The sequence below is a fragment of the Clupea harengus genome, chromosome 17 (genome assembly GCF_900700415.2).
Source record: "Clupea harengus chromosome 17, Ch_v2.0.2, whole genome shotgun sequence".
NCBI lineage: Eukaryota > Metazoa > Chordata > Actinopteri > Clupeiformes > Clupeidae > Clupea > Clupea harengus.
Genome location: NC_045168.1, coordinates 22,208,347 through 22,232,036, shown reverse-complemented (window position 1 = coordinate 22,232,036; position 23,690 = coordinate 22,208,347). Strand labels below are relative to the sequence as shown.

Genomic DNA, 23,690 nt, shown 5'->3' with positions numbered 1-23,690 from the left:
GTGAGCTTTGATCAAATTAAATAAACAATGTTTAACAGACAAACATGACAAAATGTTTGCCCATCTTTTGCTGGTAATATGTGAGTGTGTCTGAATCTTTGCACTGTTTTTTTAATTGTTAGGGGGGGAGGTTACTCTAAGAGCATTTACTGAAATTAGACGTCCTTCCTGAACTGAAAGCAGCCTTGGTGACCACAGAGACCAAATTAAAAACTAGCTTCTAACCAGACAGTATTGGAACGACTTCGGTGGCTCAAGCTGGAGGACCAAGAATTATGGTTGGGTTGTCGTTGCTAAATACTTGTTTTGCAAGGCAACGTGGGTGTGTGTGTGCACCTGCATTTATGTAGGCTACTTCCTCTATTTATGAGTTTAATTTGGTAACAAACAGGAAAAATGTCAATGTCCACAATGCATAAAATGTTTGCATAAATGATTGCATAAAATGTGATCTTTATTGCTTTTGAGTGACTTAGAGTAGGCCTAGCCTACGCAATACAACAGATTTATGAATGTATTAATTCATGTATCTGTTCATTTATGAATCATTCATTTTTGCTTCAAGGAGATTCAAATGATTATTATGTATTGTTGATCTCATAAAAGTTTTCCATTTGCAACCAACACAAACTTGTTAGGGAATCAATAGAGAGAAGTTTTCTGGTTTCAAAACAGAAGAACAAGGAGTTTTGAGTTGCAGTTATGGCAGACCTATATGTAGATTTATAGTTATGTCTCATGTGATTTATGAATATGACTGTCAGCCTTTCTTCGCTTATGGCCATAGCACTGATCTCCGAGGCAGTGTTGGGCCTGTTGCTTCTTGGATTGGAGACTGCCTTGGAATACCAGGTGCTGTAGGATATGTTTTATTAGTGAAGAAATGTCAGTTGAGAAGAGTAGTAGTCAAGAGTTGAGAAAAGTCTAAAATATATTGCATTATGTTGCCTTGATAGTTTGAGTTTTCTCAACATTTTCGTTTTTACTGTGTTGGTCGGTTGTGAAGTGTTTGACTAACTTTGACCAGCAGAGGTACCCATCGAGCCCTAATTTGAGAGCTTCGAGTAATGAATCTCGAAGCTTTGCTGGTTCAGAAAGCTTCACTTACCCATCACTAATATCAACTATCTGATCATTCCACTTGTCAATACAGTTGATGTACCAATTTAGCACGGACCTGACGTGTCATTTCCTTGTTCTGCCCATAGTAGTACCGGTGTGGCGGTCCTGGTTCACTCACTGCAAAGACAACACACCTCAATGAATCCGTGGGAATCATGTGGTACAAGACCAGGCAAACTCACTCCGTTACAATCGGGGTGTCAGAACTGTCATGTGCGACATATTGCATGACATACTTCGATTTAATTTATAATATATGATTTTATACTGTAGATACAATTTCTAATATACACACATGTGTACAGTATGTAGGACTTAATACGAGCAGAATTTGTTACAATCTACTTTTTTTTTTTCATCACCCCTGTCGTTTACCGTGAACCACTCCATCGTTCAAACCTTCGGCGGGAGGACAATAGTTTTGGAAACGTATTCGAAAACAGATAAATATAGAGCGTGGTAGGGGAAACGGTAGATGTAAGTAATTGGTTTCCCGTGAAAACACACAAATATAGAATACAAAATACCTTTAAATCAGCTGCAACACACAACTACCAACGTCATTGTGTTAGCATTCGTTCTAGCTGGCTAACTGTTGATACCCAGCGGTTAGCTTTTCAGTTTGTTGTTGTTTCATAATGAGCTTCGCTAACTATGTATCTAGTTAGCATAAGTTGCTAGCTGGTCTGGGTTGGTTCGGTGTTTGTCTAAATTAGTTCCTTTCTTAAAACATTATAGGCAAGTAGTTAATGACAGACACAAGCTTAAGGGAGGTATCCTATCGATCTAGCTAACGTGTAACGTCATTGTAATACTGTGGCTGATGTTAAAGTATATGTCATACTGTTAGCTTACTTAGCTATACAGTTTATGCTTTATCACTGACAAGCACAACGATAACTAACGTTAGCTGTCAACTTATCACACATTGCTGATATCCTCATTACAGAATGGATGTGACAACATGTTTGAAGTCAATGCTTCTAGCCATCCGACAATACAAAAACAACAGATCTGCTGTCAACACATCCCAATTGCAAAAACAGATAAACGTGAGTTTCAAACAAAACTGTTGTTCTCTTATTTACCTGAATGGCTTACTTACATGTGTCTACGACGTTCGTTGTCAAATAAGATAAATGGATGACGCATCTTCACAAAGGTTCTTCCAGCAGGATTGACTCTGTGTTTAATGCTAGTATATGAATTATCTTCCCTTCGAACACCGACTGTAGTCTAGTCATTATTCTATGTGTTCATATTATATTTTTCAAAGAGGGTGTATCCAGTCTGGATTAATTATGAAAGAATACTTTCTGAAGATCTTAACGATTTTGTGCTTTGTTTGTGTGTGCCTGAGCAGGACCTTACAGGCCTTAAGTGCTCCAGACTCCTCGCCGCTGGACAGGTGCTTCCTAGCGAGTGTTTGAGTGGGCTTCTGGAGGTTGCCATAGACCCAAAGACCAATCATGCCCTCACTAGCACTATCGTATCGCTGCTGGCTAATCTTGGTAGAAATCTGCTACTTTGTTTCCTAATTTTAAAGGTCTCTTGGTACTAGGCCACATACTACAACAATGTTTTTGTAGATACTCATTAGAGTAGGATTATTGCAGTTACAAACTGATTAACTGAGTTTTTTTTGTGGTGCCATAATGCGATTTAGGCTCTGGCTATTGCATTTCATTTGCACATATTGCATAAATGAATTATCCTTACACATCCCTAATATGAATTTCTAGTGAACAACAATAAGTAAAAATACCCATCTGTTTCAGCTGAGATAATGCAGAGAAGATGTGTATATGGATAATCAGGTACATACAGTTGCGTTTTACGTACTAGCTGCAATGACCCTCCTGTGGTTCCCTTATTAGCGACATCTGATGAGGAGACCAGAGAGGCTCTCCATAGCAGCTTCAACCTCACCGGGGCCCTTGCCTCCATCGTCCACTCCAACAGAGCCACCCCAGAGGGGCCCCTGGTGATGCAAGTAAGAGCCAACTTCATTGCCATGCAGGGTTTTAATATGGTTGTGTTCGAGGCATTCGAAATGTGCCTGTGCACGTGAATGACCCAGCAGTTTGATGATCTAAGGAAAGCTATTATGAATACACTTGCGATAGGATAAAACTGAGAGAAAATGAGGTGGTCTGCGTATGGTGTATGCTAGTTTATTCACGTGGTTCCTAGGACAAAGTTCCTTAACATGTTCTGATCTTATATACATGGATGGCTTGGGATGGTAAGTTGGGGGAAGTTATATTAATGTGGTGTGTCAGCGAGACCCGAGAGAGACCCAGATCACAGACAATCACAGAATACTCCTACTTTGTCTTTATCTACGAGAAGATCCCACAGAAGGTTCAAGACAGTTAAACGTGTAGACAGGGGTGATTTGTATTTAAATGTACAGCTCATGTAGTTTAACAGTGAAAGCTTGTTCCTTGTGATGACTCTTGCTCTGTGTGAATGTATATGTGAACCATAGGTGTGTTTCTCAGTGTCTTCAGGTGCTGCAGAGGTTCACCTACAGTATGAGAATCTCCCACTGTGCCTCTTATCTCGATGATCTCCTGACTTTTCCTAATGCAGAATATGTGAGCCACTCTGACAAGACACACTTAACAAACTATTCAGACACATTTGTGAAGAGGTTGACTTAATTGTGGTTATTTGCCTGTCTTTCTCACTCCTCAGCAAGTCTCGTAATGATGACATCATTAAGCCTTGTCTCGGCCTCATGGCAAATCTCTGCCGTCATAACCTCTCTGTCCAGACTCACATCAAAAGTCAGGTATGTTGTTTTTCTGTTATATTCTTTCTCTTTGATTTGAGAGATTGCTTTATAATGATGAACAATTAATGTGTAAGAATAAAGGACTTTATATTACTTTTAAGTATTATTATAATACTTCATATTTTGTCCCTTTTTGTGTCTTTCAGAGTAATGTTAAAGCACTGTATCGTTCCCTAATTGATTTCCTGGCTCACAACTCTCTGACTGTGGTAATCTACACATTGTCCATATTAACCAGCCTGACCCTCAATGAGGAGGAAGGACAAAAGGTAGAGTACCTAATACAACCACATTACCATACCCAGATATGTTATGCATTGAAATCAGTATAGTCCTATAAAAGGCACATCTTCTGATGGAGTAAAGTGGTCCCAGACTCTTCTGAGTTTGTTGACTGATGGTGTATTTTGCTTCTCATTCACAGTTGTTTAATGCCGAGAACATCCACCAGACCTTCCCACTCATATTCAACATAACGGTCAACGGCGATGGATCTTTGACGCGGAACTACGCTGTAGACCTGCTCGTCGACCTCGTGAAGAACCCGAAGATTGCGGACTACCTGGTTAAGTAAGTCTCCATGGTGTTTTTTCAGAGGCTCAATAAGTGAAAGTCCTGTTATGTTTAGGGTCCGTAAGCACACAGAGATAGCAGTTCTCCATTCTGCTTCATTAATTATATTAATAAAGGTGTCCTGATGCCATGGGAAGGACCTCCATATTCTGAATGTGAATTAAGCTCCACAATCTGAATGTGAATTGAGCTCCACAATCTAAATGTGACTTGATGTGCTCTCTGTCTGCAGTTATAAGCTCCTTCCTCCATGTTTGACTGAGGTGTTTGGTCTGCTGCATAGCAAAGACTCAGAGACAGCAGCTAAGGTGAGCAATGGTCATGGTTTAAATATTTTCTGATAGCATGTTTTCCATAACTGTCAGAAGGGATGTCATTCAGAAGGTATTTATTTTTACGATTTAAAATGAGCACAGATTGCATATTTTAGTTTTTAGTTTTACACTGTAATAATGACAATAATAATGTTACTTTGAATTACTTTTAGAATAGATATTCAAGTTTCTGTAGATGCAAAGAACTGTCTAGCATCTTTAGTGGCATAACTTCAAAGTTATAAAAGTCCATAAAATAGTGCGTCTGATGTAATCTATTGGGCCAGGGTTGTATGTGGCCATGACAGTTTAATGGAACAAAAATGTTGCAATACATACAGATGTGTACGATGATGCTCACACTCTTCACAGGTTCTGGAACTCCTGGTGTCGCTGTGTTCTGTCCCTGGCCTGCGCAAGCTGCTGTGTGAGACGATGTTCCGGTCCTTCAAGCCACGCCGGCAGCCTGCGGGCAAGAAGGGAGGGCAGGCCAGGGTTTCGGAGCCCTGCGTGGCCCTCCTCCAGTGGGCCACAGGCCCTCTCCACGACCCCGAGCGCTGCAGCCTGCAGGCTCTGAATCTCCTCACTGAGCTGTTTGAGGTCTGTACTCAGGCCACTTGTTGAAATGCTGTTTCTGATTGTGTAAAAAATGAGTTAGGTTTGTGTGAAGTGTGGTTTCTTAAGTCATAACTCTCTGTGTGGATGTTGATACTGATGTTTGTATTGCATTTCTGTCTTTGAATTGCACTCCCTCATATAGCACCTTGGGGTATGTGGAGTTCAAACTTATGCTTGTGCTTAACATGACCTTCAATGAGGATTGATCCCCCAGGAGCCAGATTAGCCATTGCTGACAGAGTACACAGTTTTTAGGAAAACAAATACAAAGCTGGCTGTGGTCCATTTTGTCCTGATCAGAGACTTTTTAATGTTTATCCTTCCTCCTTCAGGAGGTGATTGATGCCGGCACCACCGCCTCTGTCCAGTCCCACTTGGAGCTCTTGTTGCCCGCTCTGGTGGGACTTCTCCAGGTCCCAGACTCGACTGAAGAGGAGCAGCAGCTAAAGAGGCACTGTGTCCGTGTGGGCCGGGTCGTGGAGCTGCTGTTGGATATCCTAGAATGGCGTAAAGGCCAACCTGGCTTTTTAATCTTTTCACCTGCAACCCGACCTGGCTGGTTGCAGGCGAAAAGACAAGTGGAAATCATTTCTAAAACTATCAGCAAACTTGTCCCATTTCTTATATTTGGGAGAAATGAAATAGAATGTAAATGTAATGAACTGTCAAAATAGCATTGATGAACACTAGCTACACCTCAGTACCTTATCAGAGTAATGTATTGAGTCTGTGCCGTATGAAGGATAGTAAGGGCCAGGGGGGAAGGAAAGTGAGAGAAAAAAAAGAGGCAGGCAGATAATTCATATATAAAATCAAGCAAATATTTAACACATACATCATGTTGACATACACAATGGTCCTACTGTAAGGAGAGAGAAGAGAGACAAGTTAGTATGCAGATTTAAAAAAAAAAAAAAAAAGTCATGTTACAGTAGCCGTAGTAGTACAGAGGGGCAAGTACAGGAGAAATGTGTTCATATTTTTTTGTTCTAGTAAGTGTGCAAACGGCTACATTTTGTATCAGCTGGAGGCTCTCTAGTGAGTTGTTACTGCATCAAGAGTTTGAATCTAAGACAAACAACAACAGAAAAAAACCTTGACTGGCTTACTCCTCTGTGTGGATGACCACCTGAAGAGCCTGGTGGCCCAGCAGATCCCGTCCAAACTCTGCACCTCTCAGGTGGAGCTGCTCCTCTCCAACAGCCACGGCTCCAGCAGCCCCATCACTGACTCTGACCTCAGGTAAGTCTGCTTTGGTCTGAGAGTCGTCTGTCATCGACGTCTCCGACTCCGGTCTGAAGTAAGAGTGACTTCACCGACTCGACAATGAAGACCCTTCAGAGTGGACATTTTCTGTAGTTCACTTGTTCTAAAAGAAATCTAATGTTTTTTTCCACTATTGTTCATGCAGTGCAAGTGCTCCATCAAAGGTTTTATTGTGAGTGTTCTGGTGTGTAAAAGTTCTGTACTTAGCTCTCTGAGTAGCCGATACCCCATGCTCGACCTCTGACCTGCCCTCCAACCCCCACAGCCAGGTGTGTGCAGAGGCCGTGTTGAAGATGCTGGAACTGATGAGTCACCTCAAGCAGCATGTGCAGGACATGGAGACCTGCTTCTACCAGATCCTGCAGGTACTGTCCTGTCGTCACTCTCACTCTCCGTTTCAGACGGAGACCCAGAGCACCTGAAGGCTCCGAGATGCTGCTGACCCTCTCTCACACCTGTTCACTCTCCTCAGGACCAGCGGATGGTGACGCCCCTGTCTCTGGCCATGACGTCACAGCGCAGGGAGCTTGTGCAGAGTGCCCTCCGCGTCCTCTTTGAAGCCGCGCCTCTGCCTGATTTCCCCTCCGTCATGTGAGTGCTGTGGTGGTCTGCCTACGTACAGCCTGTCGGAGCATGCTTTCATTCAGTTACACTTTCACCAGTTCACGTGCACACCAGAAATAAGACCCACGACCCGAAAATACCAGTTCAGCTATAGGAGAAACCAGCTCTAGTAAAGTCAGTCAGGCTATAGTTGTCTGTGTGAGCTTTGTTCAAAGTTTGACTTGCAAAAAAAAATTGGATATAATTGTAATTGGTTTTTTTTTGTCTGTTTATGACTATTTAACATGGTCGGCCCTAAGTCTGGGGGAGAGCATCGCGGCGAACAACGCCTACCGGGAGGCTCAACGTGAATCTGGGCGGTCTGTCAAACGCATGGCTGTTCAGGAGTCTCTCCCCACAGGAAAGGCCTGTGCTGTCTCCAATGGCCCTGGCTGCAAAGTGACCACCACAGCCAAGCAAACCATCGACTCGTTAATAGAGAAATTACAGAGTGGACTAGAGGTGTGTGTGTGTGTGTGTCTGTGTTCTTTTTTTTGTGATTCCTTGTGGTGATTTTCGTTTTCCTGTGTTATTTGGTAAACTAATGTAATTTAAGGCAATGCATAGGGGGAATTGTTTACTCAGGTCAATTCAATATTCTATTGTAAATGATAACAACCACAACCAGTCAAAAAGAAACTGTGTGTGTGTGTGTGTGTGTGTGTGTGTGTGTGTGTGTGTGTGTGTGTGTGTGTGTGTGTGTGTGTGTGTGTGTGTGTGGTGTGTGTGTGTGTGTGTGTGTGTGTGTGTGTATGTGTACACTTCCTTTGTACATTTCCTGCCTGTGTGTGTATGTGTGATTAGGCTGTGAAAGCATGTGTGTACTGTCTTGTCTCTGCTTTGTAATATTGGCACAGCCTTGTGATTATGTGTGTGTGTGAGTGCCAGTGTGACTATGCTGTGGTCCAGGTAGAATTGTGCTTGCGTCGTTTTGGGTCCGTTGTTTTTGTTGTGTGTGTGTGTGTGTGTATGTGTGTGTTTGCCTCTGATCTTGACGTTGTGCAGTTGCAGGACCCGATGAAGGACGTGCACATGTCTGAGGTCATTGACGTGTACGAGCAGAAGATCTCCGCTCTGGCCGTAAGTGAACCATAACTACGACATTACCTCAGAAGACGTCCTATAGGATATCACCAGTCCTAAAAGCTGTACACCTCTGACCTCCCCTGACAGTCTAAAGAGAGCCGCCTGGAGGACCTGCTGGAGGCCAAAGCTCTGGCCCTCGCCCAGGCTGACCGACTCCTCGCCCAGTACCGCTGCCAGAGAGCTCAGGCCGAGGCGGAGGTACACCTACGCACACACCCCTGTTCACACACACACACACACACACACACACCTGTTCACTCAAACTCTCTCTCTCTCTCTCTCACACACACACACACACACACACACACAACACACACACACACACAATCTAAACAGTTTGCATACACATATGCATTGTGTCAAACCGACAGATGAACACATCACCACACATGCACATGTTAAATGGATGCACACACTGGTGCTGTGCACAGCTCATGGCTTTTCGCACTGCACATGAGTCACCACAAGGTGGTTGGAGGTGTTATTTCCACACAATACCCGTGGTGGGCTGTAGTTTGTGTTACGCTCTAGATCAGTTTTTTTTTCTTCCATGATGCTGTAGGATTTTTCTGTTCTGTTTTTCCAGTGATGCTGTCCTCTCTCCTTTTTCCAGCCCCTAACCCTTTTGACGACCTTTTGAGGTCTTGCACCTTCACCCCCTGTCTCTATCCTTTCTTTCTTTTGTGCCCTCTCCTTTGACGACCTTTTGATGTCTCTCGCCAGGCGCGTAAGCTGGCGGGGCTGCTGCAGGAGAGCGAGCGCGGTAAGGAGGCGCTGCAGAGGCAACTGGGCGAGCAGGTGCTGGAGGTGCAGCGGGTCAAGCAGGACATCCAGCAGCTGCTGGAGCACAACGGCCGCCTGCAGGCCGTCTCCGACGAGCACCAGGCCCTCAAGGGCTCATACAACCAGCTGCTCAGCAGGTGACAAGATGACATACACACACATCCATACATACATGCATATCTATGCATCCATTCATCCATCCATCCTTACACACACACACACACGCACGCACAGTGTACATATACATATATGTGTAGGTACCCACGCACAGGCACACCCAGATATATATGCACACATGCATAACATGTATGTTAAGACAATACACACACATACACACAGATGTACCTGCACACAGGCACATTAAAACACACATGCACATTGGCAGACTTGTATGCAACCACCTCCACACATTAAAACCTGCACACAAACGTGCATGCAATCAGTCACACATATGCATTTGCACATACATGCACTTATTTGCATTTGCTATGACATACTGTGTACTGAGGCCCTCACACACAAACTTGAACAGACACCTGCATGCAGAAGGACACTTGCACGTGACCACAAACCCACAACCTTATTAAAACTGCCTGAGCTAGCCGACAGGAAGAAGGGTATGAAAATAGCCAATAGAATTCAGTATCTGTGCATGCTAATGCCTTAGATTTTAATTTACGTGAAAGCATGTTTTTTGTGCTTATGTATGTGTGTGAAATGTATCCTTTGTGTTGTTATAATGCATTTGTCTCTGTGTGTGTTTGTCTGTCTGTCTGTCTGTGCATTTCTCTACGTGTGTGTTTGTGCGAACATGTTTGTGTGACTTTTTGTATGTGTGCCTCTGTCTACGTGTCTCACATGTGTGTATGTGTGAGAGTGCACCGTGTGTTTGTTTGTGTGTGTGTGTGTGTGTGTGTGTGTGTGTGCATGCACATGTGTATGTTTGTGTGTGTGTGCGTGTGTGCACGTGTGTGCGTGTGTACACGTGTGTGTGTCTGTGCACTTGTGTGTCTGTGTGTGTGTGTGCACGTGTGTGTGTGCGTGCGTATGTGTGTGTGTGCATTACAGGTATAATGAAACTGAGCGGCATCTAAAGGAGCTGAGGGGGGCCCACGTGGCCCTCACCCAAATGGTTGAGAGTTTGAAGAAGACCTACGATACACTTAGACTGAAGCAGGAGAGGTGAGATGAGGATGTGTGAGACAGGGGCACATGTACACACACACACACACATGCGTGCGCACACACACACACATGGGCGCGCACACACATACACACACACATACACACACACACATATACATGCGCACACATACACATATACATGCACACGCACACACACACATACACACACACACAGACATACACATATGCATGCACGCACGCACTCAAAAGCGCAAAATTAAAAATGTAGACTTATTCACACAATAGAGACAAAGTCCTGCATCCACAAGCATGCATCTCTGAGATGTTGGCTCTTAACTCTCTCCTGCATGGGGCAGGACTCTGGCTGAGGTGGCAGAAAAGGACAAGCTGATCAAAAGCCAACAGGCTGACCTCAAGGCGAAGGAGAAGGCTATCTCAGGTGAGTTTGATGCCTCACAATACAGATAATAATAATACACTTTATTTGTATAGCACCTTTCATACAAAACAATGCAGCTGAAAGTGCTCAAAGTGCTTTATGACTGAATGCAAATGTAACTCTTAGCTCCTAATCTTTAATCTTTCAATTTGTGAATGATCTGTATAAAACACGTGTCCTGTAATGTACATTAATATAACACATAGTAAAGGTATGTGTGCTTGTTAAATCTTTCAATTTGAATGAATGTCTAGGTATACAGTAGCCTGACGATGTCATACTCATAATTCTAGTCAGAATATGAGTCTGATATCGCTCCATTGGGCTGTGATTATGGGGCGTGTTTCAACCGAACCAGGAGAAAAAATGCCTCTTCGCTCAATTGGTTACCTACAACCAATCAGAACAACGTAGTATGTGACCAGGGGCAGCTGATACATTACACTTTTACCGGATCCCGTAGGAAGGAAGGCAAAAACATCTTTTCGATTGACAAATGCCTTAATCGCGTTTCTCTGTTCCTCTTTCAAAATGAATGCACTGTCAATGTCTAAATGGACTCGAATCTATACATTTCAGCTCTCCAGCGGCAGCCATGTTTGTTGAAAACGAATTCAACTCGTCTGTTGGTGACGTGGTTGGTTACTTTATTGTTGATCATCTGTCCATCATCGTATAAAGCCCGCCTTAACAATTTGATTGGTACGGCCGATATCGAGCCGCAGATAATTTCTCCTCAATGGAGTAATGCCAGACCGAACTTCCCAACCAAAAAATGTGTGGGCGGGGCTAAGTTCGGTCTGGTATCCAGGCTAGGTATACAGTATGTGTGCGTGTTAAATCTGTGATTTTACTCCACCAGACCTCCAGGGGGAGCTGAAGAAGCAGCAGGAGCAGGCTAATGAGATGGAGGAGAGCATCAGCATCCTGAGGAAGGAGCTGAATAAGACAGAACAAGCAAGGAAAGACGCCAGTATCAAAGTAAGTGTGCGGCCCGTTCTCAGATACTCCTGGATGTGTGTGTGTGTGTGTGTGTGTGTGTGTGTGTGTTCTGATATTGTATCTCCTCCTCAGGCCTCGTCTCTGGAGCTGCAGAAGTCTCAGCTGGAGGACAAAATGAATAAGAAGGAGGAGGAGCTGAACAAGAACATGCACATGATCGCCATGATCCACAGCCTGAGCGGTGGCAAGATTAAGACAGACACCGCCAACGTGTCGCTCTGAGACTCTCTGTCTCACTCTCCATCTCTCCTCTCTGTCTCACTCTCCATCTCTCCTCTCTGTCTCACTCTCCATCTCTCCTCTCTGTCTCACTCTCCATCTCTCCTCTCTCAGTCTATTTGTCTCTCATCTCTCTTTCCTTTTAGTCTATTTCATCTCCCCCTCTCTCTCTTTCTGTCTCACTCCCCATCTCTCCTGTCTCTTCCTAGCTATTTCTTTTCTTTCTCTCTACTTCTGTCTATTCCCCCCCCCCGTCTCTCATTTTGCCCCTTGCTTTCTTCCTCTCTTGATTTTCTGTCCTTCTGTACCTCTTTCTTTCCATCACTTCCTGGTGTTTTAACATAATGAGCTGGTGTATTCCATAAGCCTTTCATGAAAATGGACACAAACTATGGCTATTTTTAAAAGTGGTATAACTATTTAAATTAACAAATTTATCTGTATATCCTTGTGGTCTGTATATTTTAAATGTTTTACGCCCCTCTGTCCAGTAGTGGCAAATAAAAGCCATCATTTTATTGAGTATATAATTTATTTTACAATGAATGTGTTATTTAACTATTTCAGTAACATAATTCTCAACATGAGATTTTCAATTAGTCAGAATATATTAGGAAAAATAGTAAATGTCCCATATCACATTAGATGTTTTCAGTATTTTTGTAAATAGTTTATCATTTTCAGTACAAATTTCAGTCTGAGAATTAACCTTGCAAATGCAAGAGCCTCCAATTCGTACATGTGAATGGGCCGTTAGTGTGAAAGCAAGTAGGCTAACGTTACCACCTTGCGAACCGCACGGCAGACAGTTGCCTATTCTTGCTCAGACTTTAGCGTAATAGTGTACATTACATGAAGTCTCCGCTGGCAAAACAACGCGTTCAAAGGCAGGCTACGTTCAGCAGTGCATTATTCTGGCGAGTGGCATCAGAGGCATCTGGCTCTAGCAGTCGTCAAAGATTGTAAATTCCCTCAGATGAGAATTGATATATTTCATAAAACATCATTGGAATAAACTGAAGGTGTTGTGGCCCACTTAATCCGTGTGCCAATGTCTTTAAATAAAAAGTACAAAAGATACAGATCATCATTGTTTAGAAATCATTCTAATCATTACAATTATTTCACAACCAATTTAATGGTATTGCAAATGAAACAAAAATGTATATCCTGAACACTCCCCCCTCTTTAGCTTACAATAACTTCTAGCACATTTCAAACGCTATAAACATATTGTACAATCCCTTATCTGCAAATCTTTGTGGTTTGTATATTTTAAATGTTTTACGCCCCTCTGTCCAGTATTGTCAAATAAAAGCCATATGGTTTACAATGATTGTGTTATTTAACTATTTCAGTAATATAATTCTCAACATGAGATTTGTTTCAATTAGTCAGAATATATTAGGAAAAATAGTATTTGTCCCATATCACATTAGGATCACATCAGATGTTTTCAGCATTTTTGTAAATAGTTCATAATTTTCAGCACAAATTTCAGTTTGAGAATGAACCTTTCCAATGCAAATGCAAGAGCCTCCAATGGGTTCATGTGAATGGGCCGTTAGCGTGAAAGCAAGTAGGCTAACGTTACCACATTGCGAAGTGCACGGCATACAGTTGCCTATTCTTGATCAGACTTTCAGCATTATTGAGGCAATAGCATACAGTACATGAAGTCTACTTGCTACTACTTGTCTATATTAGCAAAATAACGCGTTCAAAGGCAGACTACGTTCAACAGTGAGTGCTTTATTCTGGAGAGTGGCATTGGAGGCATCTGGCCCTAGCAGACGTCAAAGATACTAAATTCCCTTAGATGACAATTGATATATTTCATAAAACATCATTGGAATAAACTGAAGGATTTTGAGGCTCTTTCAACACACCGGTGTTGTGGGCCACTCAATCCGTGCGCCAATGTCTTTGGCCTACTCCAGTATATCCACTGAAATTGTAGCATGTACTAGCAAATAGCAAATTACTTTAATTTGCTTTCAAGAGGATATCTGAACTTAATCACACACACACACACACACACACACACACACACACACACACACAGAGATATTTGTACACTTTTAATTCTTAGTTCAAGTTCTGGGGCTGGACCACGCTGAGCAACATGCCAAAGAACAGTGATAAGACAAGCTTTCACAAATGATCTTCTTCTGAGTTTTAATATTTTTTTTTTACAAAAGATACAGATCATCATTGTTTAGAAATTTTGAAAATGATTTCACAACCATTTAATGGTATTGCAAATGAAACAAAAATGTATATCCTGAACACTCCTCCCTCTTTAGCTTACAATAACTTCTAGCACATTTCAAATGCTATACACATATTGTACAATCCTTCATATTTTTCAGTTTGATATTTAGCTCAAACAATACTGGTATCTAACAAATATGACTGCATTACAAAAAGTGAAAGCGCTTTTCTTTTTTTACTTTCATTTGCTTTCAAGAGTGTATCTGAACTTGAGGCATACACACACACACACACACACACACACACAGAGATATTTGTGCCCTTGTAATTCTTAGTTCAAGTTCTGGGAATGGAACACGCTGAGCCACATGCCAAAGAACAGTGATAAGACAAGCTTACAGAAATTTTCACCTGAGTTTAAAAAAGAAAAATGTACACATAAAAATATAGAGATCATTATTATTTAGACATGGCATTCAAATAATTTCACAACCATTTAATGTTATTGCAAATGCAACAAAAATGCTTTGCCTGTTGGCGAAACAAAGCACCTTCCCTACTTACTTGACTGGCAAAGTTCTGCCTTTCAGTTTCAGGCATAATCACATGACTGGTTCTGCTTGTGAAGGGACATTCCTGACATATTAACCTAAAGCTTAGATTAGTCATCATGTTTCATTCAGCTCGTCAGTATCACTCTTAGGTGACTTGACTCTCTCAAATAATCATTGCTATGCTGTTTACTTGGAGTATGAACTGGAGCACTGTAGTGATATCCAGAGGGTGGAGAAAGACCTGCTAATGGTTATATCATTATCTCACAGAGATGTATTTTATAATATATAACAGTGTTGAGGTCAAGTCTGGCCCTGTGAGACTATATCCTGAACACTCCTCCCTCTTCAGCTTACAATAACTTCTAGCACAATTCAAATGCTATACACATATTGTACAATCCTTCATATTTTTCAGTTCGATATTTAGCTCAAACAATACTGGTATCTAACAAATATTGCTGCATTACAAAAAGTGAAAGCTCTTTTCTTTTTTTTTTACTTTCATTTGCTTTCAAGAGAGTATCTGAACTTGAGGCCTACACACACAGAGAGAGATGTTTGTGCCCCTTGTAATACTTAGTTCAAGTTCTGGGAATGGAACACGCTGAGCCACGTGCCAAAGAACAGTGATAAGAGAAGCTTACACAAATTATCTTCACCTGAGTTTATTATTTTTTTTACACATACAAAATATAGAGATCATCATTATTTAGACATAGCTTTCAAATAATCATTGCTATGTTGTTTACTTGGAGTTTGAACTGGAGCACTGTCTGTAGTGATATCCAGAGGGTGGAGAAAGACCTGCTAATAGTTACATCATGGAAAAGATAGGAGATTATTTCATTTACAAGTTCATCTCACAGAGATGTATTTTATAATGTATAACAGTGGGGTCAAGTCTGGTCCTGTGAGAACATATATCCTGAACACTCCTCCTGCTTTAGCCTTCAATAACTTCTAGCACATTCTAGACACATCTAGCACACTCAAACGCTACACACAAATTGTACAATCCTTCATATTTTTCAGTCTGATATTTAGGTCAAACAATACTGGTATTTACAGACCGCCCGTCTCTTAGTTGGCCAGATCACTCGTCTCTCCCTTTACTGCCAGATCGCGTGTCCCTCCGTTTTCTGGCAGATCGCGCGTCTCTTCGTTGGCCAGATCACTCGTCTCTTCCTTTACTGCCAGATCGTGCGTCCCTCCGTTTTCTAGCAGATCGCGGGTCTCTTCGTTGGGCAGATCACTCGTCTCTGCCTTTACTGCCAGATTGAGCCCATCAGGTTCTCCAATTTGTTCAGATCTGTCAATGTAAAAGACCAAAAATGACAGTCATAACATCAACACTACTACTACTACTACTACTACTAGACATTGTTCTTGACTTGATTATGCAATTTGCTTATATTCAGTGTTTGTTTGTATGGTATTAGCTCTACCACACCCTAGATAGGCCAGAATGCCAGCTCTGAGATGAAAACATGCAATAAATCTGTAGGACCTACAGTGGGTGTTTACAATGCATCTTTCCAAGGATTTTTGGTTTATTCTTCTTTGAAGGGCTTACTAAAGACTACAAACAAATGTTTTTCTAGAGAATTTTTCTTGGATTATAAACAGTGTTAGTGGACTTTCAACAAATGTAACAGTTTGTTTGCTGGTTTCCTTAGTGTACATTACCCAATTCTTGGCTCAAATATTGAGGCAATCTCTGCCCCAGTTAATATGCTAAATTACATAAATATTAATAGTTAATAATATATTAATAGTTCCATCACCTGTTTCTTTTCAATATGCAAAATGCAATAACTGAAATAATGAGTATGAATAGTGTTACACCGATGCCTATTCCAACAGCGGTGACACTAACTTCTTGTCTGAGAGCTGAAAAATAATAAATTCAGGGGGAAAAAATGAACATGGGTAAACACAATATAAAACATAAATTCTATTCTATAGAAATAAAACCATAAGCGACATCTTCAATTCATGCCTCATGTAGAAAACGTTTCTGTACAGCTTTTCCTGAAATAAATCCCAGCAAATGTATCAGGTACCTCATGAGGCATGTGCACACAGCATAACGGACTGTAGCACTCTTAATTAATGCAAAGATAATTCAGATATCAGATGACCTATCAGAATATTCAGGCAGAGTTTAGTGCCTCAGCACTGTCTGCAACCACAAAAGGACCAGAAACACCAATACCTGCAGTGCTGTGAGCTGAAAAAGAAGGAAGAAAAATGAACATGGGTAAACACAATATAAAACAGTTCTAAATAAAAACTAAATAGAAACATAAGTGACGTGTTTAATGCATGCCTCATGCAGATACAGTATCAGATGACCTTCTGTATTTACCTATTCCTGAGACAGATGTTTCTTCCAAGTGTCTGAGCTCGGTTGTAAACACTTCACAGCTGTATTGTCCATTGAAAGTGTCAGCATTCAGGTTGTGAAGTTTGATTTCAGTTTGGTAGGTTTTATACTTCACGTGATCTTGCCACTGCTTATCTACTTTAAAAGCAGAAGTGCTACTTTCAAAGGTGAGGACAGTGGAGTCCCCATTGAAAAGCCAGATGAGAGTAAAGTCCTTGAGGTTTGCCCCTGGGACGTTGCAGGGGAGGACGAGGTTCTCACCTTCCTTAGCTTTGAGGCCTGTAAAAGAACACATATAAAAATCAGGAGATTTGAGACCCTCTCACCATCTTTCCTATCAACACATTAGTGTAACAGGACATGTTGGTGTAATTGGATACTGATATAAATGGGAGCACCATGCAATCTATTGATGACTGGACTTGATATGAAAGAGTTCAAATTGCTGCTCACTCTGTTGTCTCAGGGATGCTGTGTGAGTGCTGTCCCCTGCAGTAACAGAACAAATAAACGTGTTGTTGGGAGACTTGTGCACAGTACTAGTTACTGAGAACAAGCCTTGGTCATTTGTTTGTTTCTCAGGTTCCTTCTCTTGTTGAAGATCTGAAGGTGGTACAGTGGACCAGACCAGGACAGGAGCTGGGTAGATGCCTTCAGAGCTGCATGTTAGTGTATCAGCGGCCACTGTTATATTCACCGACTGGACTGGAGCTAGAAGAAATGTTTGTGTTGAAATATGTTAACATTGCAAGTATCACAGCGTCAGGAAAGACTTTTATTTGCCAATCATGAAATCTACTGCCAACATACAGTTTTGTTCATTTCAAATTTTGTAAACAATTACTTTATATCAAAATGTACACAAAATGTATGTTGTAAAGTATATCTATATGTCATATATACTTGGAATATGACATACCTTTAACTTTCAAGTTTACGAATGTCTCATCATTTCCTTCCTTGTTGCTGGTGTAACATTTGTACCGGCCCTCATCTTGGATTTTGACATCAGATAATAAGAGTGATTCATTTCCAAGACGTATCTGATCTGGAAATAGAGAAGTCCTTCCCTTATACTTCTTGTCCTGGTATGCCAGTTGGTCCTTGCCTTGATAGTAACTATGAACAGGACTGTCAGTGTTTTTAGTGTGGTACCAGTGGATCACCTCATCACCAACATGGGGCTTCATCTTGCAAGGTAGGATGCAACGTCCAGAGAAGACACAGGTGACTTGAGCATCTAGAGGGGAGGACAGAATCACCGGTTGAGAGATGCAGAGGATAGCCATTCCCAGTAACATGGTCGTTGCCTCAGCTAATTACGGTCTTAGTTAGTAGCTCTGGGTGCTTTTAGATTTTTATAAAAAAAAAATTATAGGTTTTAGATATTGAACTTTGAATAAGTTGCAAATTAGAATTAGGATCAGAGTTAGAAACGATTGACAATAATCAATAATCCAATGAATCTTATATGCATTTGTATTTCTTGCTTTTTAATTGGACCGGTTGAAATGTAAGGGTTTCTGGTTGAATGTCCTGCCATATGGAATGAGAGGGTATTCAGGTCCTCTCCACCTCTCCTCTGAGGTCATATCAAAGTGTCAGTGTCATCCTTATACCCCCATGAATACAGGCCTCTGAGACATTTGCTCACAGCTGGATCTCTTAATCAACAATTTCCCCTGTGAACCAACATTGTGGCGTGTCCCGTCTCAGAGGTAGCAGACTGATACATATTCATGGAGGATCGGGGCTATGGGGTGACACCCTTATGTGTATGTAGGGTACTTAAACTGGACTGTTTCAATGTCTAATCAGAGAGAATCTAATCAGGTGAATCTTCTGAGTGAAACCTTCTCTCCTTTAATGCGCATCATTGCAAGAATAAATCCTGATTCCTGATTGATCATACTCCAACTGAGTCTCCACCAATCTTTTGGTACTAAAAAGAATGCCAACAACTTGGACTCAGAAACATTAACTGTTTATTATTATGCCGCCTGTTTGATGTCTCACACCCTGGCCTTTTTGTAGGTTTTTACAATGGGTTGGTTTTCAGCCTCGATCAATTGGGTTTCCATTTTTATGTGTTATTATGCTGAAGCGTCAGCCCTCACAATGCAATTGAATAAAAAAAAGACTTGTCTTTCACTCTGATTACATATGACCTCTACTCCCAAGATAACACAACAGGCTGTCCAGGAGTCCAGGAGTAAATGATTGTTGGTGGTGCATAAGCATGTGTCATGATTTGCTGACTCTGAAACCTAATTTGTGACAGATTCTTCAAAGAAAAGATGAATGAAAAATGTAAAAGCATTAAATGTGTGAGCTGTTTTTATGTGTTATTATGCTGAAGCGTCAGCCCTCGTGTGAAGACTAACTTGTGTAAGTGAGTGTACCTGTGTGGATCTACTGAGCAAGGGCAAGGCAGGTCTACTCAGTGCTGTCCATTCCAGCAATACATGGTACATTTAGGAAGTGTGTAAAGACCTCACCTTTCTGATTATCATCTGTCTAGCTAGTTATTTAGCTTGAGGCCTACTCTATAGTCATGGTTTTTGTATTTGGCATTGCTGTTGTTGTTATTATTTGGTACCTATTGTTTCTTGAATTATTTTTCATTATGCTTATTCCTCTCTTTTAAATGTTTTGCAAGTGGCTTAGGACAAAAGTGTCTGCTAAATACTAACATGAAATCAAGTGCTGTGAACATTTTTCAGAAACCACATTCCAAAAAGGAATGTTGCTGCACAGGTTACAAGTTACAGGGTTGGCTTTCACCTACCATTCATTTATTTGACTTTGTTAGTATACAGAGAGAAATTAAAATACATTTAAATGCTTTCACTTGTGTTACACGTCATTTAAGATTAATTCTCCTTTGATATTTAAAGATCACTAATCTTGATAACAATAGAGCTCCGAGAGTAAACATAAATCTGCCTAATAAAAGCTTACAGGGTATAAATCATATCCCAATGTTACTTAAAAAATGCCAGGCCAGAATTCGTAGTTTCAATTAGGCTACTAACCTTGACCTTTAGTGCCTTCAAGAATCCAGGTCAGAAATGCCAGCACCAGTTGCTCTTTCCAAGCCATATATTTCTCAGGCTGAATACAATTCCTCGATTTCCCTTCTCTAGGTTCCAAAACCAAACATGTCCCAAAAATCAACCCACCAAAAAAACAACTCACAACGCGATTAAATAAAAAAGACTTTTCTGTTTCACTCTTGTGACTGCACCCAAGATAACACACACACACAGAGGCTGAAGTTCAGGTTTGGTCCCAGATGTGGGTGTTGGCTAGTGGGTGACACACCCCCCTTCCCCAGCAATCGAGGTCCAGGCCTGGAATATGGTCATGTGGTCAGATTAACACACATGTCGTTCCCACTAGCCTTGGAGGCTATGCACTATGTAGTTCTGTGCAAACTTTTATCAGTGCCAACTTCTTAGGTAGGTAGTTAGTTTAAAACTCCATAATGCTTCTTTAATGGATTAGTTTACCACAATGTTCCATAGTGTAGTTTTGCTTTACATGAATGGAATACAGTGCATCCTTTGAGGTTGATATATTTATTCTAGGGCTGTCAATCGATTAAAAAAAATTAACTAATGAATCGCACATTTTGAAATGAATTAATCGCGATTTTCTTCTTAAGACTAAATCTTATAAATTAACGAGTAATCACTTCATACAGCGTGTATTTTAGACACTGTTGTTTAATTGTATTTTTTTTTAAACACAATGGTGCCCCTCGACGGTAAATCGTAAGAATTTCCCCTGAAGCAATTCGAATCACCTCAATCAGCCCACTGTCCTCAACTATGTTGATGGGCCGACAGTCACCGGCAACCCAAATGGCAACTATTTCACGGACTGGTCTAGTTATTTTCCTAGAGAAGTCATATAGTGTGGGTTGGCGATCATCTAACCTGGGACTGCTTTCTGTCGGGTTCTTTGCATTAAGGTGATAACTTCAAGACGAGCTGCTTCTGTGATAAATTCAGCTTGACAAATGCTACATACAACTTTAGTTTTGTCGACTTTCCGCCCAACAATCCCTCAGCTCTCTCCATCTTCAACTACCGCAGTGGTTCTCAAACTTTTTCTGTCATTCCCCACTTTGAACAAGTGGGGCTATTTAAGCCCCACCTGTCCCTCATCGCTCCCATAAAATGGTAGGCCAAGCCCCCTACTTACGGGCTACATTGCCCGAGGGGAAACAGGTTCAAGTCTGGCCTGATGTAATTTCCCAATCCTCTCCCCACCTCTTCTCCGCCTCGCTTCCTGTCATAACTTCATGTCCTATCCAAATAAAGGCATAAAAAAATAAAAATAAATAATACCTTTTTTTTTTAAAGTTGCGTTAATTGCGTTAAAATATTTTATCGCGTTAATCGCGGCCGTATTAATCGCATAGATTAACGCGTTAACGCTGACAGCCCTAATTTATTCACATCACATTCACTCACATTCACAAAATCAAGGCACTCATGGTAAGACAACTTGTGCAAGACACAATGCAGTCTTTCTGTAGACATGATCATATGTGTTGACTGGGGTGTAGTGTGTGTCTGCTGTAGTCCAGGAGACCCTCTCGTTACAGGATTGCAAATTCTGTTTGAGAGTAAGGGACTCTCTCCAAAGCTGTTGGTCCCTTTTTTGACGCTCCGGTTCATCCACGCCAAAGGGACACTTGATGTTTTTTCTTTCAAAAACATGATGAAATCAACAGCTCTACTCAGACAGATGGGCTGCTGCACAATAATCCAAAATAGTGGTCACGTCGTTTACGGCGATGAGTATGTAGGTAGTTTGTGATCATTTCGTCCTTCAAAGCAACGAGTCTCTTTAGTAGTATGGACTATGTGTGGTCATCATGGTTGTCTGCTAAGTGGATATTCTCAGAGTGGATCCCACAGCCTGTTTTGTCTGAAACACAGCAAACAAACCAGTCACCAACTGTGTGAATTTTGGGTTTATTTTTATCTAAGTGTGATTGTTAGATGGATGTTGCATCTTTCAAAGCATACCTCTCATAGGTTGCATCATAGTGGCCTCCTCCATAATTTGGCCAGATTTGGAACAGTCAGCTTGTCAATGCAAATGAAAGCCAGTGAATGAAAGTGTGCTTGGGTATGATTTTTATAGTTTGAAATTATTACTCAAATGTGTGTCTGTAATATTTACTGGATATGTTTATGTCTGTAAAGTTTATTTGAATAAAAATAAGATTATATTTCACCTCTGAGCTTCAGAATCCCAACAATAGCTGCCAATGCTATGGCTAGCACAGCTACAACCACAGCAGCTATCCACCATGAAGGAGAGTCCTCCATCTGCACCTTCTCACCTGTATGAGAAGAGACTTATTTATGGTCAAACCGGGATTTATAGGGCATGGTTAATGCATTGTTTAACAGAAGAGGGAGGAGCATTTACAAGAAAGAAGAAAAGAGAACTGCATCACACAGGTTTAGCAACACCTTTGGCACCCACCCATTCCAGGAAGTATTTTCAGCGTGAATCATATCTGTGTCACTTTATGATCAGCTCAGAGATTATCGGTGAAATGTTCAACTAAATCTTCTACAAAACGCATAATATATATATATACGTCTTTGAGAACTGTGTAAAGCTCTATATAAATGTGATGTATTATTATTATATAAATATGTTTTGTAAATAATGACTTACTTAAGAGTTATGGGAAAAAGCATACCAGTATAGCCTTAGTGATCTCAGTGATTCTCTTACTTCTAGCAGTGGTGACATTCACTCTGATGTGGACCACATGTGTGTTCTGGTGGCCAGTGAAGGAACAGGTGTAGATTCCTGAGTGCTCTGCGCTCTGCAGGTTCCGGAGCCTCAGGGAACCGTTCCCAGACTTCACCGTCGCCTCGCCCAGCTGTGCTCGGCCTTTCCAGGCCTCGGCGGTCCACTGGGTGGAGCTGTTGTAGGTGAGGATGACTAAGGGGTGGTCCGCAGGGAGGAAGGACCAGGTGAGGGTGAAGTTGCGCAGGTCTCTGGGAGCTGTGCAGGGGAGGGTGAGGTCACCTCCCTCAGTACTGCTCACCTCTAAAGCAGAAACATCAACACCAAGAGGGATAAACATGAGCACCTATGAGGACTATAACATCAGCCCGCATATTTTTGAGAGGTCAGTCAATCTGTGACGAAGAAGAACACCTGCAATACTGAATATACGAATCAACACAAACCTTTATAAAATATACACAAAGACTGCATCAAATATGCGCTGATGCATCCAAATAACTTAAGAAACATTTAGAGAAACGTTATTAGAAAGATGGTGATATTTACTACACCAAAGTATATGTGTGTGTGTGAGCACGACAATGAGTGCATGTAGAAATGCAGTTTCATGAATAACCTTTTGCATAGAATATACTTCAAAACAAACAGAAGAGGACCTCAGCATCTCATGTGTTGTAACAGACACAGGTGTTTTTCTAGTGTCTTCATTTAGGACGTCACAAACACACCTGTCTCACTCAAAGAAGCCTTCCATGTTTGGGCCCCATAGGCTGCA

At 41.4% G+C, this 23,690-nt stretch overlaps 2 protein-coding genes and 2 long non-coding RNA genes across 4 annotated transcripts; 1 reads left to right on the top strand and 3 right to left on the bottom strand.

Moving 5' to 3' along the window:
• Window positions 1-1,491: 1,491 nt before the first annotated feature.
• Window positions 1,492-12,048, top strand: cip2a (cellular inhibitor of PP2A). The gene is given in 23 exon segments (XM_031583452.2): window positions 1,492-1,599; window positions 2,072-2,174; window positions 2,486-2,633; window positions 3,000-3,115; window positions 3,627-3,704; window positions 3,706-3,722; window positions 3,823-3,919; window positions 4,069-4,191; window positions 4,347-4,492; window positions 4,728-4,803; window positions 5,182-5,409; window positions 5,760-5,919; window positions 6,537-6,669; window positions 6,959-7,058; window positions 7,166-7,284; window positions 7,557-7,758; window positions 8,308-8,376; window positions 8,470-8,580; window positions 9,106-9,302; window positions 10,234-10,347; window positions 10,668-10,750; window positions 11,613-11,731; window positions 11,825-12,048. Coding segments are annotated over 22 exon segments (2,688 nt in total). The 5' UTR covers window positions 1,492-1,599; window position 2,072; the 3' UTR covers window positions 11,975-12,048.
• Window positions 12,049-15,849: 3,801 nt separating this feature from the next.
• Window positions 15,850-17,276, bottom strand: LOC105893726. The gene is made up of 4 exons (XR_004165574.2): window positions 17,111-17,276; window positions 16,958-16,972; window positions 16,527-16,632; window positions 15,850-16,051 (listed from the first exon to the last, which is right to left on the bottom strand). It is a non-coding gene; the product is annotated as an uncharacterized LOC105893726 (long non-coding RNA).
• A 118-nt stretch (window positions 17,277-17,394) lies between these two features.
• Window positions 17,395-20,439, bottom strand: hhla2b.2 (HERV-H LTR-associating 2b, tandem duplicate 2). Its single transcript, XM_042710339.1, has 4 exons — window positions 20,164-20,439; window positions 18,048-18,368; window positions 17,551-17,839; window positions 17,395-17,407 (listed from the first exon to the last, which is right to left on the bottom strand). Exons 1-4 carry the CDS (start codon window positions 20,228-20,230, stop codon window positions 17,395-17,397), a joined length of 690 nt encoding a protein of 229 aa, XP_042566273.1. The 5' UTR covers window positions 20,231-20,439.
• Window positions 20,440-21,701: 1,262 nt separating this feature from the next.
• Window positions 21,702-22,478, bottom strand: LOC122133674. Its single transcript, XR_006152934.1, has 3 exons — window positions 22,383-22,478; window positions 22,171-22,230; window positions 21,702-22,069 (listed from the first exon to the last, which is right to left on the bottom strand). It is a non-coding gene; the product is annotated as an uncharacterized LOC122133674 (long non-coding RNA).
• Between the last annotated feature and the right edge of the window lie 1,212 nt (window positions 22,479-23,690).